Source organism: Ictidomys tridecemlineatus, chromosome 2, assembly GCF_052094955.1.
Source record: "Ictidomys tridecemlineatus isolate mIctTri1 chromosome 2, mIctTri1.hap1, whole genome shotgun sequence".
Classification (NCBI taxonomy): domain Eukaryota; kingdom Metazoa; phylum Chordata; class Mammalia; order Rodentia; family Sciuridae; genus Ictidomys; species Ictidomys tridecemlineatus.
This window is the reverse complement of record NC_135478.1, coordinates 173,695,422-173,721,287: the sequence shown is the minus strand read 5'-3', so window position 1 is coordinate 173,721,287 and position 25,866 is coordinate 173,695,422. Positions and strand designations below refer to the sequence as shown.

General features: G+C 35.1%; 2 protein-coding genes across 2 annotated transcripts in view; one reads left to right on the top strand and one right to left on the bottom strand.

The window, feature by feature from the left end:
• Ccdc146 (coiled-coil domain containing 146) overlaps nt 1–25,866 on the top strand; it is a 131,790-nt gene that overhangs the window by 41,918 nt on the left and 64,006 nt on the right. The window lies entirely within an intron of this gene.
• On the bottom strand, nt 6,187–11,661 carry Fgl2 (fibrinogen like 2). Its single transcript, XM_005319479.5, has 2 exons — nt 10,954–11,661; nt 6,187–8,835 (listed from the first exon to the last, which is right to left on the bottom strand). The coding sequence occupies exons 1-2, from the start codon at nt 11,564–11,566 to the stop codon at nt 8,129–8,131; spliced, it is 1,320 nt and encodes a 439-aa protein (XP_005319536.2). The 5' UTR covers nt 11,567–11,661; the 3' UTR covers nt 6,187–8,128.

Genomic DNA, 25,866 nt, shown 5'->3' with positions numbered 1-25,866 from the left:
ACATGAACACAATTTTAAATGTATTAATTTTAAAAATATCTCCTGTCAAAAATTATATAATTGTTTTGATAAGACACAAAAGGAAATGTTCCACCTTAAACTGAAATATAATTGGAATCATTTCCCACTTTCTGAGTTCATCCAGAAAGTCAGTGGAAGGATGATACTGAGGTTTACTGTATATGTACTTTATCCATGGAAAATCAGCCCATTTTGTCTAAAATACACCAAGAATGTTAGGAAAGCTGAAAACAGATAATAGCCCACAAATGATAAACAGTTCATAGATAACCAAGACTCCCCATTCAAATTCAGGAAAGATTTAGTGCAAAGCCTCATTGGGACATTAATCACAAGCAGAGATAACACTGGAAATACTCCTAGGAAAGTATCCAGTGTAGGGTTGGCACTCAGCTAGTGACAGCTGCTTAATATTAGTATGTGGAAGCAAGAATCTAAGCAAAAATAAAAACAGGTTAGCTTCACTAAAAAGAAAAAAATGCCATTACCAAATGGAAAATAAATGTAAGCAAATAATTTTGTGGGTCCTTCTTTGATAAACTTTTACAACATAAGCATAAATTACTTGCATCTTGGAGAATATGAGAAAGCCAAGTTTCAGAGAAATTTAAACCAGTTTGCAGATCCCATGTGTTTATATATATGTTGCCTTTTGTAATAAACTATTCACTTTATACAGTATCATTCTTGTTAAAGAAAAATTTAAATATTAATGATTAAACTCAGATTTTTGAGTTTAGAAAATAATTTTGAAACTCATAATAAACAAATGGTAAATATTGGATTCAAATAGTAAATACAAAGAAATATTGGTTATTTTGAAGGACTAAGACCAAAAAGGCTTATATGTTTATTTTTAAATGATTCTTTTTTAAATTTTAAATTTTTATTTATTTATTTGTTCTAATTAGTTACACATGATAGCAGAATGTACTTTGAGTCCTAGTGCACAAATGGAGCACAATTTTTCACTTCTGGTTTTACACGAAGTAGAGTCACACCATTCATGCAATCCTACATGTACCTAGGGTAATGATGTTCATCTCATTCCACCATGTTTCCTACCCCCATATCTCCTTTCCTCCCTTCCCTCCCCTTTGATTATTTCTTCTCTAAACAGGAATATCTTAGAGTGTGGCATAGTTTTCTCTTGAAATGCCTAATAATATGTATCTTTTTGAGAGACTGTGCTATGTCTAAAAGATACTGACCACAGTTAGCTAGACCATGAGATTTTAGGTGTGGTGATTTTTCTTGTATTAATTTTTTTTACTACACATAATAGTTGCATATCTATTTTATTTTTATGGGCAGGTTTCCTTATACATTATAGTATATGTGTTATAAGTAATAAGAATATTTTCAACATATATGTATATATATATATGTAAGCACATACTTGTAGGTATATATGAATACATATATAAATTTATCTCAATCCATCTGTATGGAAAACCTACCTATATATATAAATTTATCTCAATCCATCTATATGGAAAACCTACCTATATGCAAAGAGTGACATTAATTTTCACCTGAACCTGGAACTTTTAGTAAAAATTGTGAGAGATTCATTTATGGTCATTCACACTTTGAAAGCTAACTTGGATAACTTTTAGAAAATATTTATGAAAGAAAGTTTAATATCAATATCTCAAAAATAGACAAAGGGAGTAAACAATTTCATCCTAACTAAAGATTTATAATCATAACAAACTAGTACCCTAATGATTTTAAATGATCATAAATCATCCTTAAACTTGGACAGATATTGTTAAGAAATGAGAAAAGCTTTTGTCTTGCTCTGTGGCTCCATTCATGTTTCTTTTGCTGTATGTACACGTGCACACATGTGTGTACACATGGTATACTGCATGATAACACCCCAGCCTCACAAGGTGGTATTTGAGGCTTCAATATGTCATTGCTGCCTTATTTCGCTATGACATGATCTCCTAAGTCAAGATCAGTATTTTGTAGACTACTATTGTGGAGTACCATTATGGGTTTAAAAGGTATTCCAATAACTCAACATAAGTGTTTCTGGCAGAAGGAAGGAAAAGCAAATCCAAGTATAAAATAACCTAGAATAAATTTCTGTTACAGTGAGAATACACCTCTGCCCCTTCCACAAAGAAGCATCCCTAGGACCTCTCAAATTACACAGTTACAGGGTAGGTAGGGTGCTAGTTCCTCCTCATCTCCAACCTCTGCAAGGCCAGCTACTCCCAGGGCTTCTTTGAGAAAATTTTTGTTCCATGTACACGTATTTACTAGGTTATTTCCTCTAGGCTCATATTTTCCTTATCTGCAATCTAGCAATTGTCAAATGTATTCATGAACCCTAGTTGTCCTCTTTGGACTTTATACTAATATACAAATAACTCTGTCCACTTGGATGTCTTAGAAGTATTTAAATTTAATAATGCTCAAAACTTCAGGTTCCAGTCCTCATCTTCCCCACTCCTTACACACTTTCTGCATAGGGTCTCCCTGCAGACTTCCTCACTTCCTCAAAGTTGTGGTTTTCTGTAACACCTTTATGTTTTTCTTTTACTATCTACCACCAACCTTTGATCAGCAAATCTTGTCCACTGTGCCTTCAAAATAGATGCAGTTCACTGCAACTACCATAGTGCTGTGTTCATCTCACACCAAGATTATTGCAAACACTTTATTGTGAAGTGGGATCCTTGCTCCAGACTTGGCCTCTATTCTCAACATGAGTGATCTTTGAAACCTGGATGAGATCGTGTCCTTCCTCTATTCAAAACCCTCATGACTCTTATCTACTTGGAGTAAAAGGCAAAATTCTCACCATAATTCATAAAGCCCAGATGATCTAGTACACCACCCTCATCCACAACCCTACAAAGCTGTCTAATATCTCACATCTCCATCACCCTAAACTCTGCTTTTACACACAGACCTCTTTGCTGACACTGACCCTCGAACATACCAATCACTCTCCAGACTCTGGACTTTGGCACTTCCTGCTCCCGAGGCTTGGAACACTCTTCTAGATATCTGCCTACCTTGCTCTCTTTTTTCTTTAGTTCTCTGTTCAAATGCCACCTCCATAGAGAGGTGTCCCTGGATCACTCTATATTAAATAGCATTCCTCTTATATATTCTTATCCTATTCATTTTTCATGGTACATGTCATTTATTTATTTGTCTTTAACAACAATGACTACAGGATTTTTGTCTATTGGTCATTGATATCTCTAGTATCATAATAAAATTTATGTATGAATAAAATTTATTTCAGAATTACAAAACTTTGGTACCTGTTGTTAACAAATGAGAAAAGCTTTTGTCTTGCTCTGTGGCATTTCTTGAATGAATTAAGGATAACTCCATCCCAGATTTCCTATCTTAAGTCTTTGAGTTTTAAGACTTTTCTCACTTCTCAACCAGAACTACTGTCAAATCTAGGTTTGTTTTAACTAAGAAAGCACATTATAAGAACAAAATATATCTTTTCAATCTCACCCTCCCTGTTGAATCCATAATTTCTGGTAAAAATATCTATATCAATAAATTCAGTGACATCTAAAATTTGGTTTCTTCTTCCTTAGTCAAGCATCTTCAAAATCTATTCTCACACATCCTCCCTCACACATCCTCCCTAACCTTTGTTGATATAAATTAGCAAGATTGTGAAAGTTTTTCCTTCTAATTTGACTATACTTGATATCAGGGCATGTCTTGATTACATATCTGCAGGCTCTGATGAGTAGGATAAAGGAACAAAAAAGAGGATTAAGATCATTCCCTCAAGCAAGAAAGAACAGTGTCTCCCAGTAAAACAAAAAGAGCCTCATCATACATTGGCAGTAGGGCCACTTCAAGTAATAAGGAAGGTTCAGTCACATTGGGGGATGGGGGATTTTGTGGTACTTTGGGTTCTCCAATTGTACTAATTTTCCCTCATTTCTAGTTCTTTCCAGTTAGTGAAAAAAAAAAAAAAGAAAAAAAAAAGACCTGATGAGGCTATAAGTCAATAGATGTTGCAACCTGGCAATGCACAAATGAAATTGAAATTGGATTCAGCCACCTCAGCTTGTTACCTCTGGGGAGAGGGAGGAGGTTGGAGTTGAAGGTGGTTTGCAAAGGGTTCTTCAGGCTAATCTGTAATTTTTAATTTGTATGAATAAAATTGATTTCAGAATTACAATATAGTATCAGTAGTATGAAAAATGTTTTTTCCTTAGGAACTCAGAAAGTGGAACACTGTTCAACTTGGTATAGCCAAACACCTCTAAGTGGCATGTATCCCAGAAGCATATTCCCTGGGTTCCTTCTAAACGTGACTATGTATCCAATCCTGTAGAATATATAATATTGCCTTGTCATATGCCCTCCGATATCATCACCTGTATTCAATTTCTCAAATCCTCTGATTTGGTGATGTCCACTCCTTTCCCAGTTGCCACTCTGGTTGCTTTAAACTACAGCACTTCTTCATTGGTAGCTTATTATTAGTCACTGAAGAACACCACCCCTGTCTCAAGTCTCCCTTTACACCTATTTGCCCACACAGTAGAACTCAATTATTCAATAATAAGGAATTCAATAATAAGGAATATGTAGGACGATGTCTGAAACTCCACCCAATATTATTAAAGACAGCTCAGGGGAGAGTACTATTCAGGATGATGACAAAAATATATATCTATGTTCTAGGTACTTATGTTACGTCATTGAATTTTCCCATTAAGTCTATCGGGCAAATTCTGTTATTTCTATTTTATAATTGGGGGAACTAAAAACCATTAAGTGACTTTCCCATGATCATCCAGCTTGCATATGGTGGACCTGAAATTCAAATCTAGAAGTCTGGCTTTTGAGTCCCTGCCCTTAACCATGGGTGATAAGACAAGACCCAGTGGGGCTTGAGGATGGCATTCTATCTAGACCAAGGGTACAGTATACACAAAGTAATGAGAACATGGTTGGTTCTCCAACAAGAAGGGATTCTGTAGGGTGGGAAAGAGTAATGGCAGAAAATAATACTGAAAAGGTAGGCAGAAATTGGTTCAGGTAGGGGCTCATTTGCTGGATTTCATCCTACAGGAAATGAGGAGTTGTTCAAAGTTTTAAGCTGGATAATCAAATATCAGAATTGTATTTCTGAATAATCCCCCTGGCAGTGATAAGGGAGACAAGTGAGCACAGATTTAAATTGGAGGTACCAGCTGCTGTTAGGAAGAGTCTGCAGTATCTTGAGGAGATAATGGGATCAGCTGCATTGACAATGGAAAAAGAGATGGAATTGAATGACACAAAAGGAAACTGAAGATTGTGCCTTGTAAACATGCCAAGACTATTCTAGAGGGAAATAAGATAATGGTGTTCCTCTATTTGCCCCATCTTCCTGTTAATTGTATTTAATTTATTAAATCATGCAAATGCTCATAAATGAGGACTATTTATAAATAAATTAAACAAATTAATTAAATAAAAGTATTTTGTCCATCTACAATTAAAAGTTTTTTTAAAAAAGAATATTATCTAGATTAGGTAATCATTATACAAGTTTTCAGACAAAAGCAAATTTATATTTTACAAACAATAATTGTTTCCACATTGAAGAATAAACACATGATTTATGAGGCTTTAAAAAGATAGGAATCATAACCCTGATTACACATAAAAGAATTTTAAACAAGCTTATTGTAGTGACATTACCTATCCCTTCTACTTTTAAAACATTTTCTTGGGTAGTTCTTAAAAAATAAGGATATGTAAATGCTGTTATTCAGATACATCTAATGCTTTGTATATTTGAACTCATTATTTATTGGATGCATGTGACATTAATCCATTTGGCGTATTACTGCTTATCAGAAAAATTTGAATTTTTTTTCCTCCTCAGTGATAGGTGAATCTACTTCATGTGGAATTTCTAAGGACCCAGTTTCAGCCAACATTTTCAAAGAATGATAATATTTAGAAATAAGACCTTATCTTATTTCACCAAAATGAAACCAAGACTCTAAAAATATTAATAAACTGTCCTCATTTATGAACATTAGCATATAGTAGTGAATAGTTAAAGCAAAGGACTTTCTCAGATATAATCTATTTCCATCAACATACTGAAAAGTATCAAAGTCTAGAATATATTTTATGATTGAGATGCAATGATTCCAAAAAAAATTGTGTTAAGGAATTTATTAGGAAAGTGTTATAAAAGTATAACAGAAAATTTTTGATCCTTTGAAATAATGTGCAAAAATAAACTATTTACATGGATTAATAATTATTCACCAAATTCTCTTGAAAACATCCCAAGTTCTCATTGAAATCAGTGGACACTCTCTATGAAAGTATACAATTTTCTTTGGAACTGTATTTTGTGATGAGTCCATTTTATCACAGAAATTACTTATACATATATTAATAGTTACATGTAGCAAATGAAAATGCCCTTATCCAAAACAAATACATAATATCGAAATCTTCTTAAAAAAGAAAACCAGAGATAGAAATAAAATATATCATTTACATTTAGTATCCCACTAAATAGATACACATTTTGTATTCGATTGATACTATGTTTTTCATTTTGGCCATCATTTGATTATACCTTTGTTTATCTTGCTCTTGTGGTATAAAAGTATTCATAATAACTTAATTTTCATCATATTTATTTGAAAACATCTTTTATCTTGCTCTTGTGGTATAAAAGTACTCATAATAACTTAATTTTATCATATTTATTTGAAAACATCTTTTAACATCTGCTATCTTTTAAAAAGAATTGTTAACCTAAAATAATTGACCTCATCAATCATTTCAAAGAAGGGTAAAGATACATTTGTGTGAATGTGAATATATTTTGAAAACTTTGTTAGTGTATGCCAAACAAAAGAAATTAAAGGTCAGTTTGTTGCTATGAGGCTCACATACAGTACAGCAAATAACTTCAAATTTTAGTCAGGAGCATTTTTTAAATGTACAGCAAAATACTGCTGTTCTCTCTGAAATTATTCTTTTCTTGACAATGAAATTAAACATTATATAATACTTAGTATTCAGAATGGATGAATTATAAAAGTTCTAGGTACTTTTGTTTAGTTGGAAAAAAACACATTATCTTTGAATTTCTGATAGTAAATAAACAACCTACCAGTTGTTTAGTCAAACTACATTTCAAAATTCATGCTTTAATAAATAAATTTATTCATTCTAGAAAACTTAGCCTCCTATAATGTATATCATCCAATGATATTGCTTTGGATGTGAAATTGGCCTTCAAAGTATATGTAAACACTTCTTTTCCCACACACTATTATCTCCAAAAGGAGAGCTTCCCAGTAGTCTAGCACACTAGTGAGCAATCTTAAATTAAAAATGATTGTGCAGATATAGCAGAGGAAGATAACTTATACTAAAGCAATTTTCCATCAAACATCTAACAAGTTATAAACCATAAATGAATTTTCTTAAACCAAGGTTTTTATAGTTACATTATTTTCTGACTGGGGAGCTAACATTATGCTACCCATTTTACAATATTCTAATGCCAAAATTTGCATTTTGTGACTATTGCATTAACAGTTTTAATACATATATTATTTCTCTTTGGGAACTAAAATGCTGTAAATTCTTTCTGACTCAAAAGTGCATAAAGTGAATAAGAACATCTCAGAATGAAGATTACAGTATTTAGAGACAAATATACAAATAACTTCTCATAGCCTGAAAAAAGTGACATATTTTCAAATGTGCACATTAAGTCATAGCCACAATAGAGATTGCTTGTGTAGAATCTAACTTGCTGAAAAAACAATTGTTTAATTGTAGAAACTAATATGAATACTGAGAACTTTTCAATTAAAGAAATTAAAATAATTATAAAATGTATCATACTCAGTATTCCCAATTACTTGCAAGCATTCGTTGGATAATAGCAACAAATGAGTATTTTTAAATGTATATTTTCCAGTTTTATTTCAAATGCTATGTTGGGTAAGAACCTACTCAGAAATTATTTTTTGCCATAGAAAAGGAATGTGAAATAAAGCATGTTCCACAGGACTGAATGAATTAATTGCTCTGTTAGATAATGAATGTTTAGAGAAATAAGCATTAGTGATTATGGCTTAAAGTGCTTGGGTCTAATCATCATTTTGGCTTCTTTAAAAGAGGACTTATAGCCACTAGGCTGGGCCTCACTTATACCTGGCCAGGTACCCCAGAAAATTCCATTACGGACACCTCTGTATTTTTGGTGATAATATTTACCATTTAAGTTTGCAGAAAGACATGCATCAAACCACCACCCTGAACTGTAGTAGAGCCCACAGTTCCCAGAGGGATATCGATCATTGTCTCTATCTGGGGTGGTGAAAAACTTTAGATCGTGGTTATAATGTTTACTGAAACGTAAGGCATCTCCAGCTGTGCCATTATAGTTACCAATGTGTAAACGGTACTTGAGAAATTCGTTAGCCACATAAAACTGATCATACAAGGCATATAGTTTGACACCATTAAAGTCTTCAAGATCTATTCTCAGAATCATTTCCTTACTCTTGGTCAGAAGATGGATCTTATCATTTCCCAGCCAAAATTCTCGCCTGAGATTTCCAAAGCCTGTTTTGTAGTCTTGCCAAGTTTTGGTGAAGTTGGTGCTCCCATCCAGACGCGCTTGTAACACTGTCCAGCCTCCCCCCATGGTCTCCATATCACAATACACCTCAAAGCTGCTATTTTTGGGATCAGGTGTAACTCTGTAGGTCTCACTGCTTCTTTTGCCTATTATGTAGTAGTCTGAACAATCTTTATGTATTAGATGTTGAACTGGAGGAGGGAAAAAAGAAAGGCATTGGATTTTATTATAAAACTACACATCGGAGTAATTCTTTAAATTATGAAACTGCTTTTGTGTATATAATTGCAATAATAAAACCTTGCTCTGCTAAACTTACCTGAACCTGATTAGCAAATACTTGTTAAGGCCTCAGAACAAGAACATGGTTCTATGAAGTAGACAAGACTCTCTAACATACTCTTGTTTGCTAATAATGGTTATAACAGCAACAAACAACAATAAGAAAAGAATAAGTAAAGGTAATATTTAATGAGGACTACCTCTAGCATGTTCTAGGCATGCTACCAAAGACTGGATAACATTTTCACATTTAATCAGCATATCAACCTTATAATGTAGTTTTTATTGCCACTTATGCTTTTTTTAAATGATGATGATGAGGATTTTTAGGCCCAAAGAGAATCAAAGCCTTGCTCAAGTTCATACAAGCATTTGGCAGAGCCAGGACACAAACTCAGATCTGTCTGTGACAGCAAAGCTTATTCTCATAAACATTGCATTCCTTTAGCCTAAAATTCAGATGATTTCAATTGTCCTAGAACTGCATTCCAGGCATATAGGCTTCTTGTCCCTTTAACCTAAAGGGGCTAATCATTCCTACTGTTGGGAAATTTTATTGAACATGTTTCACTTAATGCATTAAGGTTATAATGTACAGCATTGATCATAAATTCACATTTATTTTACATAACTATATAAAAAAGCTTGTGAGAATGTACTTTTTCAATAATGTGCCAATACTATTCTGAATTTATTATATAGGAAAGTACACTTAGCCAGTGTTCCATGTGTTTATTTCTAGAAATAAACAACAGGTGATCATGTTCAGAATAAGTGTAATCAGTTAATAGGCTTTTATAGAAATCAAAAGATAGTTTTGTGACAGATAAATTTAATATAAGATATCCAGTGCACAAAAATCTAATCATGTATATTTAGAACTCAGAATATATAGTTACTTTCATAAAACTTTTAGGAGAAAAGTGAATAATGCCATTTTTCATATCATTACAAGTTACCATATAGCACCATATTTAATATCTACCCAGTGATGTCACCTAAGACATGATGTGCAATGTTCAGAACACATTCAGATATAGGCTGCCAGAAGTATTAACAGCAGTGGTCCTGGAAACCGGGCTATCTTCAGGGGCAGATTCCCTGGGGATGGAGCATGTCTGGTGTACTTGTTCCAAAATAAAGTGATTGCTATCATGTTCCCTCAACCTCAGATTTATGGTAAGCAGAAGTCCTAATGCAGATATGGCTTTGCAAAGTATAATAAGACCAATAAGACCAGTAGCAATGGTCTCTGGAGTCTAGGTGGAAAGCCAGAGTTTGGCAGGGAACCAATACTACTATAAGTTCATTGATAGAATAGGCAAGGCTGTTGTCTTTAACATGTTATTAAAGTTCAAGTAAAGTGGATGGTGAGGATGGGTTCTATTAAATGCTTGAATGGTGGCAAAAGGTTAAAAAATAATATTATTAAGGAAACTTCCCTTAGTGGCATTCCAAAATTCTCCCCTAAAACACAGGTCTAAAGAAAAACATTTTGCAACACATGAAACTGCTTTTATTCCATCTGTAAAATCTCCCATTTTCACTAGCTATTTGAAGTTAAGAACTTCAGATCATTTCTAAATCTTCTATGGATCACTTGTTGCTACATGAGAAGTGGCAGTCTGCCAACCACAAGAAAAATGAATTTTTAATGAACAAAGCACAATCACAGCACTGCCTTATCTCTTGTTTTCAAACACTTGAGTGAAGAGATAGACTGCACTAAAAAATTAAGAAATTCTGTGCTTCTGTTTGTGTGTAGGTCTGGCATTTTTCAATTTTAAGTAACACCTTAAAATTGAAAGTGCTTCCTAATGGATATAGAGCTAATGACTTTTGTAATCAGATTATATACCATTTCTGTGATACATTAGAGAAAACATTTTTCCCCCCTCTGGATTACTTTAACGTATTCGTTTATTTAATCCATCATCTATTTAACTTATTCACTTTGGTTAATGTTTATAGATACTGACTTACTACCTCACATTTATGAACAAATGATAAGAAAACAGCATACATACTTAGTGGTGACTGGATTTGTTCTTGGCTGGGACACTTCGATGAACATTTGCCATCCAAACTATTGACAACAGATGTTAGATTTGCCACCTTGCTGTCAACATAATTTTCTACGTTGTTCATATTTACAAGATTCAGCTTCTCCAGGCGGCCGTGAAGCACATCGATCTGGTCTTTTGCACTCTTTAACTCAGAGGACAGCTTGTTCACCTCGCTCTCAAGTTCTTGAACTCGATTGTCACCAGCCTCTCCCGGGGCTCCTGTGCTGGGGAACAGTAGTCCATTTCTGCCGGGGTCTCGGTTGTCGTCAGCCTGCAGCTTGCAGTCTTGGCAAGTTTTCTTCAAGCTGTTTACAATTTCCTTGAGGTTCTGGACCTCTTTGAACACCTCCTGGATCCTTCCGAACTGCTCCGGGAGCTGGATAGCCAGCGGCGGCAGGCTCACCTGGAAGGGGCACTCGCCTGCCTCGCATTTCCCTCTGCTTTCTAATCTCATCGGGCAGGCGTCCTTTGCTCTTTCATCTTTAATTTCCTCTGTTTCATTGTTTGCAACGACCAAGAAACCATAAGCAGCGAGGACAGCTGAACTCAGCCAGTACCAGTCAGGAAGCTTCATCTCTGCGCTGCGCTGCGCTTACCCCAGCAAGGAAGCAGCGCGCCCGGCCCCTGGGCTTTAACAGGGACAGCCGCCTGAGTCAGGCTTTCTGCATTTCCAGAAAAGGGCGGGAGCGTTTGCATCACAAGTGTCGGAACCGCACAGGAAGAGAAGATGGTCCTCACCGAATGCCGTTTATCCAACACTAATTTATTCTCAGCCAAAATAGTATCCATCAGAGTTAACAAAATATATACATTAATCTGTGGGATGTGCATATTTGCCAAGATATACTTTAATGACTTATTTTATAAAGCACAAGCTTATTTTACTAAGCCTTTAATTTCAAAATAATTTGTTATGCGTGAAATAGACCACTTAATTATACCCAACTCCATTGGAAACAAATAGTGTTAAAAGATAAGTATTTATGTGTTAGTTACCAAACTGTCTGAAGAAGAAATACATTACTAAAGTGGAAGCTGTCCTTTTTTAAAATTAGATTGGGGCACTGAAAACCTCTAATTTTCTCCATGTTGGGCTTTCAGGTGAAATCTTAAACACTTTGAGAACAAAGCACAGCTTTCTGGCTCTTTGCAAGAAGACTGTTTCATCCATTTGTAAAAGGGAAGAAATTGATGGGGGGTGGGATGCTGCCTTCTCCTTTTTTCACCATAGCATAGTGTATTCAATTGTCTAACTGGCTAAAACACATTCAAAATAAGACATTGTATTTTATCAAAATGAGTAGCTGCTTCTTTTGCCAGTTTTGTAATTGCACTGTCACCTTTAACAGTGGCTTAAATGTGAATCACCCTCCCATTCCTATCTCTCTTTACATGTGTCTTCTAACTTCTTTTCCACAGGCAGTCCTGGCTGATAGGCCTCTGTTGTCTGCCTCTATGGTGGGTTCCACCTGCTTTCTAGGCCATATAACATGTCACCTTGTCCACAACATGTCAGCACTCACAGCAGTAGTTTTCAAACTCTTCTGTTCAGAGGCTGAGGGGCAGGAAGGGGGACTGGCTTCAATTACAGAAACCACCTCCTTTCAAATAATTATACCCAAATAGTTTAGCACATTGATGTCTCATAAGATTTCCTCTTCTTCTTTCCAACCCCGAACTCCTCCTTGTTGTTCTTCTTTTTAGTTGCAGATTAGATGAAAACAATACCTTTATTTTATTTGTTTTTATGTGGGGCTGAGGATCAAACCCAGTGTCTCACATGTGCTAGGCAAATGCTCTACCACTGAGCCACAACCCCAGCCCAGATTTCTTATTTTTCAAAAAAGTATTTTATGGCTTTTAAAATGATTTCAACACTACCAGTATAGAAAAAATTCCAAATTCTTTTGTATCAGTTAAGGCACACTGTAAATCTATTTCATGTTTCTTTAACCTGACTTCTTATGACTCTTCTATACACTCCCTTCATCTGTTCATGTTCTAGAAATGTGCCAGACTCCTTTTCTACTTTCACGATATGCTTACTCCTGAATACACAGGAGACTGGGTATTTAAACCCTGAATCACTTCTTCTGGATACACAGATAGTTAACTTTACTGCTCATCTGTTCCAGTATGGTAAAGGAGGAATTTATATATGCTTTGCTCATACAAGAATGAGACACAAACTTTTGAATGCTTAAGGAAAAAAGACAATGTATAAATGTAACATTCTTTCCAAACATTTGTCAAGCATGTTCTACACACCTTATGTCTCATTTTACCATCTAAAAAGTCTTTGGGAACTAGCTCTTGTCCCTTTAGGATCCTCAGAAAATTCCCCAAATGAAAATAGAAAACTGCTATATTTATTTCACTGACACTGATACATGATCCTCAGGATTCTCAATTTTAAGTGCTTTGCTTTCAATAGGTTGAATTTTAAGTATTTATAAACTACCAACTAGAAATATCTAGCAAACAAATGTTGAGATATGAAAATCAGCACAGCATAACTGTGGATGTCAATTTGAAACTACAGGTGCAGAAATAAGGCACAAACCAGGAGAATGCAGTGTCAGAAAGATGGGAGAGTGAGTTTCATGGAGGGGGCTATCAGAAAATAAAAAACTAAAGAGTTCACATCCTTTTCCTCAACTCCTATGGAATTCTCTGCCCTCTGTCATTGACTTTCTGCCTGCTCCCTCTTGCTGGAAAGCTTTCTGGATTCTCTCACCCAGTCCACCCTGATTCCTGCTGTTGACTACTGATTGCTCATAGCAGTGTCAGAATCTTCCCTTCTACCCCAAATCTGCCCCAACCCAGCATTGACACATTTTGCTCACTTACAGAAGTGTTTTTCCTTCTAAACAAATTATTTAACCATATTACATGGTGAAATTTTTTTTTGTACCAGGATTGAACCCAGGGGTGCTTAACCACTGAGTCACATCCCCAGCCCTTTTTATTTTTTATTTTGAGAAAAGGGCTCACTAAGTTGCTGAGGCTGGCTTGGATCCTCTTGCCTCAGCCTCTCAGAATGCTGAGATTACAGGAGTGCACCACCATTCTCTGGCCATAATGAACTTTCAAAGTAGTAAGATTTGCTTTTATAAAAACAAATATGAAAATTACTTTCATCAGTCTATATTCATAACATATTCAGGGTTATTTTTCTATACAAGATACATTTGAAAGAGGATTTGCACTCTCTATATCTGAATAATATCCTAAATTAAATTTTCATTTTCCCTAGTATAGTGTTTTTTTGAAGAAATGTTTCTATTTGTACCAAAAGTATAAGTAAATTTAATGGAAATTATTTATAGTATTGAGATTCTTTCATTGATATTAAGCTTATTAACTTGACATAGTTTCTGTTATTAAATTCTGAAACACTTAATTATTCTTTAGGGCATATGTTCTTTTCTGATAAGAAAACTAAAACATTCACTTTTTAAAATTACTTGATTTTAAAAGTTAGCAGTAAAAAAAATGTTTAATATTCCTTAGGGGTCTTTTCCTTATAAATTTCATGAAAGGAACTTTAAACAAAATTCTGATTTCAGCAACCCATAGAGAGAATAGCGAGGATTGACTGTATATTGTTATAAAATTCATGGCTTTAAATTATGACGAAATGTCTATACACTTATTCCAAACTAAAATGGTTATTTGATTTTATTGTTTTAACACTTGGGTTCCTTAGGGTTTTGTTTGTTTTGCCTATATTTGGCATTCTATAATAACATAAAACATGAATTTATATAGGCTATAGCATGTATATACATGTTCCATAATGTTTGTGGAATTTGGGTTGTAGCTCAGTGGCAGAGTGCTTGCCTAGCATGCATGAGACCCTGGATTAAATCTGTGGTAATACACACACACACACACACACACACACACTCACTCACACAAAAGGAAAAAGAAGAAAAGAAAAAAATTCAGTTTGTTCATAAAAATAGTGTGCTCCTAAAAAATAATTATGGAAAATTAAAAATTCTATGCTGCTAAAACAAATTTTATGTGAAATGTGTCTTTTAAATGCCTATCCTTACACTCTTTTAAACTAGTTTTTAAGATTCTAAGTTTATCTTTTAAAATATGTATGTCAGCATGTGAAACTTTTATCAAATTTAAAGGCCATCTTCACTGTGCCAGTAATTAGGAAATTTTATGAAATGAAATATATGTAGTTTTTAATGGTCAAGCTTTGAAACAAAATGATAGTCCCTCATTCAAGGTCTTCTAAGGAATTTTTTTAAACATGATTTAAAGTATTTATCATTCTGCAGTGTGGCATCTTTAGTTTATTTCTTATTCTGCTTCTAGTTTGATATTATCTATGCTTTGAGTCATTTCCTGTTATTTGCAGTGAAAACTTTTCAAAGTAAAAGAAACCACTCATGATCATTATCAACAAATATAAAACTGACGTTTGTTTTAAACTAGTTCCGATTATCTGTTACAGCTTCCTCTGCTTGTGGACTTAACACAGAATTATTTTGATGTTTACATATATGAATGTCACATGTGTTTTGACAACTGTTGCAAAGTTTAACTGCAACAGTATTTTCACCAGAAAGATTTCAAAATAGACAAATTATACCAGTTGAATGTAAATGTAGATTTAGAATATAATTCCACTTATTATTGTGATCACTCAAAAAAAAAATACCAAGATATTGGGCTGGGGATGTGGCTCAAGCGGTAGCACGCTTGCCTCGCATGCATATGGCCTAGGTTCAATCCTCAGCACCATATACAAATAAAGATGTTGTGTCTGCTGAAAAATATAAAAATAAGTATTAAAATATTCTATATCTCAAAAAAAAATACCAAGATACAACAGAGTGAAAAGGGCTTTAGATTGGTAGTCATTGAACCTGAGTTCTCAGTGAAGAAACACCGACTCTTACTGTTGAACAAGAGCTTAGGGAAGCAGGCTGTGGTTTTATCATATTAGAAAGTCAGATTAGAGATCTATAAGGTCCTTTGCAGCTGATACATTTTATGACACTGAATGTTATTAATTAGAATTAATTATTAATTTTTTTCTGTTGTAGATTGACACACTGTATTTGTTTTATTTATTTTTATGTGGTGCTGAGGATCGAACCCAGTGCCTCACGCATGCAAGACAAGTGCTCAATCACTGAGCTATATCCCCAGCCCAAGATGTACTTCTTTTTAGCTATTTTTCCATTCAATTTTTTTTTAGATTTATTGAATCAGGCTCTGTAGAATCCCTGGGTTAACAAGGGTGGAAAAAACAAACACACATCTCTCACTTCATGGAGCTTGGAGTTACATAGCAATGAGTTTCAAGCCAAGCAAATCTTGGGTAAAAGCTGTTCAGCCTTTGAGTACGGTTCTGTAAACACAACTTTCCCAAACCCCTCAACTGCCTTGTACTATGCCATGGCATTGTCCTCCCCTAGTAACACTGAAATGGCCACTTTTAGAATCACTTTTTCCAAATCAGACCACAAGGGTGGCATCTATAAATAACTCCCAACATGGTGCATTTATGCTGCCTGAACAGAGAGAAAGCTTCCTGGGTCTCCTCTTTATTAAGCTTCTCTGTTTTCTCTTAACCCATCTCAACAACTACCACTCCTCCAAAATCTCTATTTGCAAAGTAGAAAAATAACTGTTTAGAATGAAAGGGATTTTTAAAAGCAAACCTTGTCCCATACAATGGCATGTTTAGCTTCTCTAGAGCTAAAATTTGAGTCTAGTGTTTATTCAATAAATTAAAGATTCAGCAGAATGTGTGAAGTAAAGATAACAGCCTACAGCATTGGGAATATAAAAGCATAGGTGGTAAATACATTAAAACTTTCTGGATTTTTATATTTTCTGTTTTCCCAAGTTGTTTGTCTTTTTCCTCCCATTTTTTAAATCTTTGCTTCTGCAATGGGAAGCAGTGAGGTAAGGAGAGAGAAGACGTTGCTTTTCTCCTTTGTCTGGCTTGACTGGAAGAATCCAAGCCAAGTTGAAGTTGCTCTTCCTTACTGCTCCACAAATAGCAAACATCTGCTGCTTATTATGTGGCCCATCTTCTCTAAATTGTCTCTCCAATTCCCACCAAGACATAGAAGACAGAAATATAATGTGTGGAATGATGTAGAACCCACAGAGATGAAGGTGGTGAGGTAAAAATGATAAATAGCAAGGCAAGAGGGAGGGAAAGGGAGAGAAACTGAATTGGGGGAAACTGTAACGTATTTTGTTTAATGATATTATGTTTCTATGTAAAGCTAATTTTTAAAGGAGTGGTTTTGAAGAGAATAGGGTTTAGAGGACATAATGAGAATCAGAGCATTAGGGGGTCAAAGACAAATGCCTTTTCTACCATTCTGACAGTGGCCCATCTTGATAATAGTTGCTTTGGCTTCTATTGTTATAATGCCCATTGACAAAGTTAAATAAAGTTGTAGGACATCTGAGTTCCAAATAGCTTAATTTTACAAACAATGTGATTTTCAGCCAAAATACCATTTTCAAAATGTGTAAGAGAATTCTGCTGTGGAACTGCTTGCTATCATAGCAGTTCATTGTCATTTCTTGAGTTTTTCAGATTTTAAAACTGCAAAATAATATTGTCAGGTAGAATTTGAATGAATATAAAATAGAAAAAATAGCTTTTAGAGAATTTGCTAAGCAACTTTAATGTTTACACAGCTATTTCAGCTATTTCAAGTTCATTTTTTGCAGCGCCTTAAAACCTCAGGAAGTCATGGTACACCTTATCAACATCAGCCCCTTCAGTTTAGAGATAAAGAAACATGTTTTGAGGAAGCTAACTAATGTATCCAATCCTGACTGAGTCTTAGGTCTCCCAATCTCCAGACTGTCTGTTCCAGATTCATCTTTTTAATATTGAAAACATGTTACAGAAATAGGGCTTACCCACATTAACATACTTTGTATAATTTTTCTGGGATATTCCAATGCAATACAGTTTCTCCAGGTCCTTCAAAACAATTGGAGTCCTCAAATGTGCTATTCACATGCAGTGTTGTATGTGACTATGACAGAGTTTGCAAATGTTGTACTAAGTTGCTTCTAAAAACTTTTTCCCATTTGTCTATTTTTTTAACTTATGTGTGTTGTCTTAGAGGATAAATTCTTAGAATACTATTTTTTAAAAAACATTTTGTGCCCATCCTTCTCAGAGCTGCATTGTTCAAGGCATATGACAAAAAACATTTTTTAACTTTTCAAATTATAATTGAAATACTTGCCAGTCATAAAAGAGATTAAAAAATATAGATGTGGATATGATAGCCATAATCCCACTGTTTTTTTTGATTGTGGTAAAACATACATAACATAAAATTTCCCATTTTAACCACAGATAGTAGCATTAAGCACATTTACCTTGTTGAACAACCCACACCATCTCCAGAGCTCTTCATCACCCTTAGCTCGAACTCCCTATCTGTGAAACAATAATATCCTCTTCTGCCTCCCCCAAGCACTCTTCTTTGTCTTAATGGATTTGACTATTCTGGGCACATCATATGAATGGAATCATACAGTATTTATCCATTTGTGTCTGGATTGTTTCACTTAACACAGTGTCTTAAAGTTTCATTCATGTTGTTTTATGATGAGAATTTCATTACTTTTAAAGGCTGAGTAATATTCCATTGATTATATATATATATATATATATATATATATATATATATATCACATTTTAAAAATATTCTGTTTTTATTTTGTTTATTGACTCAAATTGTTCATAGTTGAGACACAATGTGATATTTAGATTCATATGTATATGAGGTAATGATCAACTTGGGTAATTAGCATATTGGTCACCTTAAACTTTTATCATTCATTTTTTTGAATTTCTATTAGTTCTTTTTAATTATATATAACATCAGGATTCATTGTGACATAATTATAAAAGCATGGAATATAATTTGCTGTCATTCAATCCCCAGTACTTCCTCTTTCCACCCCCGTGTTTCCTTCCCTCTACTCTATCAATTTTTCTTCTATTTGCTTATAGTTTCTTAAAATTAGTGCCTTATGGATTTAAACAATGGTGAGATTCATTGTGATATAGTCATATATATACATAGGAAAGTTAGGAAAGAAAGTTCATTGCACTATTCTTCCCTTACCTTTCCTGTCCCTCTCCCTTCCCCTCCCCTCCCCCTCAATCCTCTTCCTCTACTCCACTGACTGATCTTCTATTTTTGGTGGAATTCTGTCCCCTTTTTTCTTTTTTTCTCTTTATTTTGGACTGGCTTCCATATATCAGAGAAAATATTCAACCTTTGACTTTCTGGGTCTGGCTTATTTCAATTAGCATGATAGTCTCCAGTTCTGACCATGTACCAGCAAATGCCATAATGTCTTTATTCTTTATGACTTATACTCCGTTGTGTACATATACCACATTTTCTTTAACCATCCATCTGTTGAAGGGCACCTAAGTCAGGTCCATGGCTATTGTGAATTATACTGCTATAAACATCAATGTTGCTTCATCCCTATAATTTGCTGATTTTAGATCTTTTGGATATATACCAATAAATGGGATAGCTGGGTCATATGGTGGTTTCAGTCCTAGTTTTTTTTTTTTTTTTTTTAGAAATCATTATACTACTTTCTAGAATGGTTACATTAATTTGCAGTACTGCCAACAATTTGAGTGTACCTTTTTTCTTATAACCTCACCAACACTTATTATTTGAATTCTTGATAATTGCCTTTCTGATGGAAGTGAGAGGAAGTCTCAATGTGGTTTTGACTTGCGTTTCCCTATTACTAGAGATGTTAAACATTTTTTCATACATTTATTGGTCATTTCTACCTATTACTTTGGGAAGTGTCTGTTTAGTTCTTTTCCCAGCACTACTTCTTAAAAAGGATATCTTTTCTCCAACATGTGTTTTTTGGGACCTTTGTCTCCATCTTTGTTCTTTCTGATTAACTTTGGCTTGGAGTCCACTTCATCTGATATGATAGGAACACCTGCTTGTTTACAATATCCATATAAATTATATTTTTCCCCCCATACTTTTACCTTCAGTCTGTGGATGCTTTTGCCTATGAGGTGAGTCTCCTGGAGACAGCATATTGTTGGGTCTTATTTTTAATCCAATCTGCCAGTCTATGCCTTTTGATTGATAAGTTTAGGCCATTTAGGTTCAATGTTATTGTTGAGATATGATTTTTATTCCCTGTCATTTTGATTTATTTCTAGCTTTTAATTTGATTGACTATTCTTCTGATATTGCTTCCCCCTTTGCTGGTGTTAACTTTTATTTTTTTTTTATTTCTTCTTCATGAAATATCTTATTGAGTATATTTTGTAGTTCAGGTTTTCTACTTGTGAATTCTTTTAACTTTTGTTTATCATGGAAGGTTTTTATTTCCTTGTCAATTCTGAAGCTTAATTTTGCCAGGTATATTATTCTTAGCTTATATCTATTTTGTTTTGGAGCTGAGTATATATTATTCCACAAACTCCTAGTTTTTAGGGTCTGGGCTGAGAAATCAGCTGAGATCTGGATTGGATTACTTCTAAATGTGACCTGTGATATTTCTGTAGCAGCCTTTAAAATTCTGTCCTTATTCTATATGTTAGGCATACTTATAATAATGTGCCTTAGCATGGATCTGTTGTAATTTTGTATATTTGGGGACCTGTAAGCCTCCTGTATTTAATTTGCCATTTCATTCTTAATATTTGGGAAATTTTCTGATATTATGTTATTGAAAAATATGTACATTACTTTGGTTTGTATCTCCAAGCCATCATCTATCCTGATACATAGTATATTTAGTCTTTTCCTGTTATCCCATGTTTCTTGGAAGTTCTGTTCATTGTCTCTTAACATCTTTTCTCCATGGTCAACTTTATTTTCAAAATTATATGTTTTGCCTCTATTGCCTGAAACTCTATCTTCCAAGTGTTCTAGTCTAGAAGTCTGCTATTGATGCTTTCCATTGAATTTTTAATTTGATTTTATTGATTTCTTCATTTCAAGGATTTCTGTTTTGTGTTGTATTTTTCCCCCCGGAATCTCTATATCTTTATTCAACTGATCTTTCCCTTTCTGTATTTTCTCTCTGATTTAACTCTTTACATTATCCTTTACCTCACAGGGAGGAAACAGATGAGATGTAGGATGTGATGATTATGAAGGAGAAGGAGAGAAAAAGAAGTAAAAATTAGAAGCATGAAAGAGAGAAAAAAAGAATTTTGCTGTGAATAGAAAAAGGAAAGAGAATCAAGGGAAACATAAGTTAGAATATATAAATATTATGTATATGTATAATATATACACATATAATAAAAGAAGATAAAACTAAAATTTACTAATCAAACGTCCCTCTAAGGAGGCTGATTCACAGTGGGATAGGGAGTGGGAGCATGGGAGAAATAGATGAACTCTAGATAAGGCAGAGGGGTATATGGGAAGGGAGGGGGCATGGGGTAATTAATGATGGTGGAATGATGTGATGATCATTACTATCCAAAGTACATGTATGAAGACATGAATTGGTGTGAATATACTGTATATACAACCAGAGATATGAAAATTGTGCTCTATATATGTAATAAGAATTGCAAAACATTCTGCTGTCATATATAAATTTTTTAAAAATTACATAAAAAATTCTTGCCCTCAAAAGACTGAGCCATAAAAAAATAAGTGCCTTCAAATAATACTAGAAATGAGAAAAAAGAGACAAATATGTATGTGTCATGAACCATTCAGTTCACAATTAAACAGAAAAAAGAAGAAAAGGAGTTCTCCATGGAAAGTTAAAGAATTATTTCCACTGGAATTCAAAAACTTCTCAGCTTCCCTCCTCAGCAGAGTTAGGTGGGGTGGGATGGGCTGTGATGTCTGCTGCACCCTGATGGTGGGGTCACTGGAGTGTGAGAGGAAATCTCATAGGCAGCACTCCTGTAGGTGGGGTCGAGGCCTACATAGGCTACAGGTTCTTCACTGAATCTTTAGATTGGTCTTTAGATTCTAACTCGGCACACTTCAGGGTCCAGCATTGCTTGTCCACACGGGGAGACTGCACCACAGGAATCTCCCCTAGATTCCACTCCTGCAGCAGAGAAGGCAACCATTTGTCCCCTCCTGTCACCTGTGGACCCTGTGTTTCCAGATCCCTAGGGTTCAGCCTCCAAACTTGGTCACTCCCTCCCCCAACCTGGCTGGACATGGCCCTCCCAGCTGGTCCTCTAAGCTGCTGGAGTCAAGGGGAGGGATAGCTGGGTGGGTTTCCACAACTGTATTCCCCTGTGTGAACTCCTCTCTGTGTCTGATTTTCTCCTGGTCACTTAGGCTCACTCTGTGTCATGTGGTGTGAGTTTAACAGGGCTGTATTTAGGGCCCAGCTTGTGTTTGCCAGGAATCCACTCCCACAGCTGCTGGACTCCACAGTGCAGCTGCAAAATGGCTCCTTCCTCTGTTCTCCTTGGGAAGCTAAGAGAGGCAGCTTCTTTCCCTTCCAAGGATATTGTGCACCTCACCTTTCAGGTTAGTCCACAGTGTCTTTGAACTCTGATCTTTCTGAGCCCAGAAACACCACAAGCCTCCTGAAAATGCACGTTCCTTTAATTCCCTTATCCCTCCACTTTGCTTGTGGCAGGATGGCTCCAGCTAATGCTGGTGGTGGCATGGGGGATTTCTTCCTTTTTATATCCAGCCTCCTGAATCCCCAATCTGCTTTGAATGTCCAGTATTAATTCTCAATAAAGTCCCCCCTTCTTTTTCACCCACCTTACTGAGAAGCTGCCTATCTGCTTTCTTGATTTTGTGCCATGGAGCAGCTAGGAAAGTGACTCCTCTATTCCACCATCTTGGAAATCTAGGGATATTTCATTCTTTATGGCTGAATAATACTCCTTTGTGTATATACACTGTATTTTCTTTATCCATCTATATATCAATGGACACCTGAGCTGATTTCACATCTTAGCTATTGTGAATTGCCACAGTCTGGCTGGGCACAATTCAGGAGCCACTTGTCAAAAGAAACAAACTTTATTTTTAGAACCACACAGGCCAAACAAAACAGCTCCTCAGGAAAAACCCTCAGAGCCCAACTGCCACCACCGGCTTCCCACAAGCCTCTCCCTCAACCACAAGCCTCACCACCTCCCACAATCCTCCTGATCTTGAGGCTGATTGGCTGGGTCATGTGGGTGGAGCCAAAAAAGTCCCCCAATGAGCAGCTCCGTGGTCTGAAAGGGCAGGGAAACAGCCCAATGAGCATCACTGCAGAGGAGCCAATCAGCTAGATGTTGCTGGAGCCGCTGTGAGCCAATCAGCTGGCAGTCTGAAAGGGCGGGGAAACAGCTCAATGAGCATCTCCAATGAGCATCACCACAGAGAAGCTAATCAGCTAGATGTTTGCTGGGGCCCCTTTGGCTGTGGCTCTCAACAGTGAATAATGACACAGTAAACGTGGTATGCATGTATCTCTTTGGTATGCTGATTTCATTTTCTTTGGATATATATCCAGATATCAGATATCCTTTAGATATTATATACAAGCTGGATCATCTGGTATAACCGTTTTTAGTTTTTTGAGAAACATCCATACCATTCTCCATATGGTTTAGAAGTTTGGTGTTTCCCAAAATCTCCTGTGTAAGACAATGCAAGAAAGTTTCAAGGCAATGATTAGAATATGAAAGTTTTAATATAATCAGTGAATTAATCTAAAAGTGGTTAACTGGTAACTATAGGCAGATTCAGTGTGGGTAGAGGAGGTGGGTCTTTGTGGGGCATGTCTTTAGGGAATATGTTTTGTTCTTGGTGAATGGAGCTTTCTTTCTGCTTCCTATTTTCATGTCCTGAGCTGCTTTCTTCCACCATGATGTTCTGCCATACTTGGGCCCAGAGCAATAGAGTCAGCCATCTATGAATTGCTCTGAAACCATGAGCCTCCAAATAAACTTTTCCTCTTCTAATTGTTCTTGTCAGGTCTTTTGGGCACTAAAACACTAAACTAATTTACATTTTCAACAATGGTGTATAATAGTTCCTTTTTCTCACCAGCATTTGTTAATTTTTGTTTTTGATAGATAATGGGATGAGATAATGTCTTGCTGAAGTTTTGATTTGCATTTCCCTAATGGCTAATTGAACATTTTATCATATATTTGTTGGTCATTTATTTCTTCTTTTGAGAAATGCCTGTTCAGATTTGCCCATTTTTAAATTGGACTACTTTGGGGTTTTGTTATTGTTGTTGTTGTTCTTGAGTTCCTTTGATATTCCTGTTATTAACTCTCTCTGAGATGAATAGCTATCAGATATTTTTTCCCATTCTGTAGATTGTCCCTTAACTCTGTTTCCTTTGCTACGCAGAAGTTTTTACATTTGATGTAAATTTTCATTTTTGTTTCCTGTGCTTTTTAGGTGCTATCCAGAAAATCATTGACTGTACCAATGTCTTGAAATATTTCCCCTATATTTTATTCTGGTGGTTTCAGAGTTTCAGGTCTTACATTTAGACTTTTGATCTCTCTTGAGTTGATTTTTTGTACAGGGTAAGACGTAGCAATCAAGTTTCAATCTTCTATATGTACTCATATTTTCTTTATTCATTGGTTGATGGACACTCAGGTTGGTCCCATTTTGGGCTATCATGAGCAATGCTGTTAGGAATCTTGGTGTACAAATATCTGTTCAAATTCCTACTTTTGATTCTTTTGTGTCCTGTGCATACTCAGAAGTAGAATTGCTAGATCAGATAATAATTCCATGTTTAAATTTTTGAAGAAACATAATCTCCACAGATGCACCATTTTATAGTCTTACCAAGGTAATGCAAAAGGGTTCCAATTTTTCCACATCCTTGCCAAGACTTGGTTTTTTCTTTTATGTATATGTAAAATATCCATCCTGATGAGAATGAAGTGTCATATCAGTGTGTTTTTTGTTTGCATTTCCTTGATTAACAATGTTGAACTTTTTCACATTGTTGGTCACTGTGCATGTCTTTGAAAAGATGTCTTATTCTGTTCCTTAGTCATTTTGAATTGAGTTGTTTGGTCTTTGTTGCTGTTGAATGTGAAACTACCTTTAGCTTTTTAGAATATTTTTCTCAAAATTTATGAGTATAAATTATATATGAATATATTTATATAGATATCACATCTATTTATATATATTTACATATGTGTCCAATTTTGAATATAAATACATTCATTTATGCATGTCTGTGTAGTTTCATAAAAAAACAGACCACCTTTTAATAGTTCTTAATCTTTTTAAATATTTTTGTTTAGTTGTATATGGACTCAATGCCTTTATTATTTTTTTAAATGTGGTTCCAGGATGGAATCCAGTATCTCACACCTGCTAGTCAAGTGCTCTATCAATGGGCTACAACTGCAGCCCTAGTTTTTAATCTTTTATACGGTATATACGTATATTAAAATATCCAAAATATAAAATATGGTTCAGATCAGTACTTCAGCAACCACCAATCAGGTTGAAGACTAAACAGTGTTAGTCTCAGCTCCCAGAAATGCCCCCAAATTACTCACCCTGAAGTAATTTTTATGTCCATTGTTTTCTTGTTTTCTCAGCTTTACCACCTAAGTATGTACTCCTAAGCAACATACCTTTGTTTTTCTTTAAACTTGATGTAAATAGAATCACATGGAATACATGCTTTTGTGTCTGGATCTTTTCACTTCACATTGTTTTTGTGAGGGCCATCATTATTGTGTGTATTTTTATATTGTGTGGTTATACCCCTATATCCATTATATTCCCAATGGACATTGGGAGTGCTTCCAATTTTCATTTATTGTAAATAATACTACTTGAACATTCCTGTACACATCTCCTGGTATAAGTGTGC

Coding starts and splice junctions, on each gene's coding strand:
- Fgl2 (XM_005319479.5), bottom strand. CDS start 11,566: ATGAAGCTTCCTGACTGGTACTGGCTGAGTTCAGCTGTCCTCGCTGCT. Junction 8,836..10,953: donor ACAAATCCAGTCACCACTAA/GTATGTATGCTG, acceptor TCCCTCCTCCAG/TTCAACATCTAATACATAAA.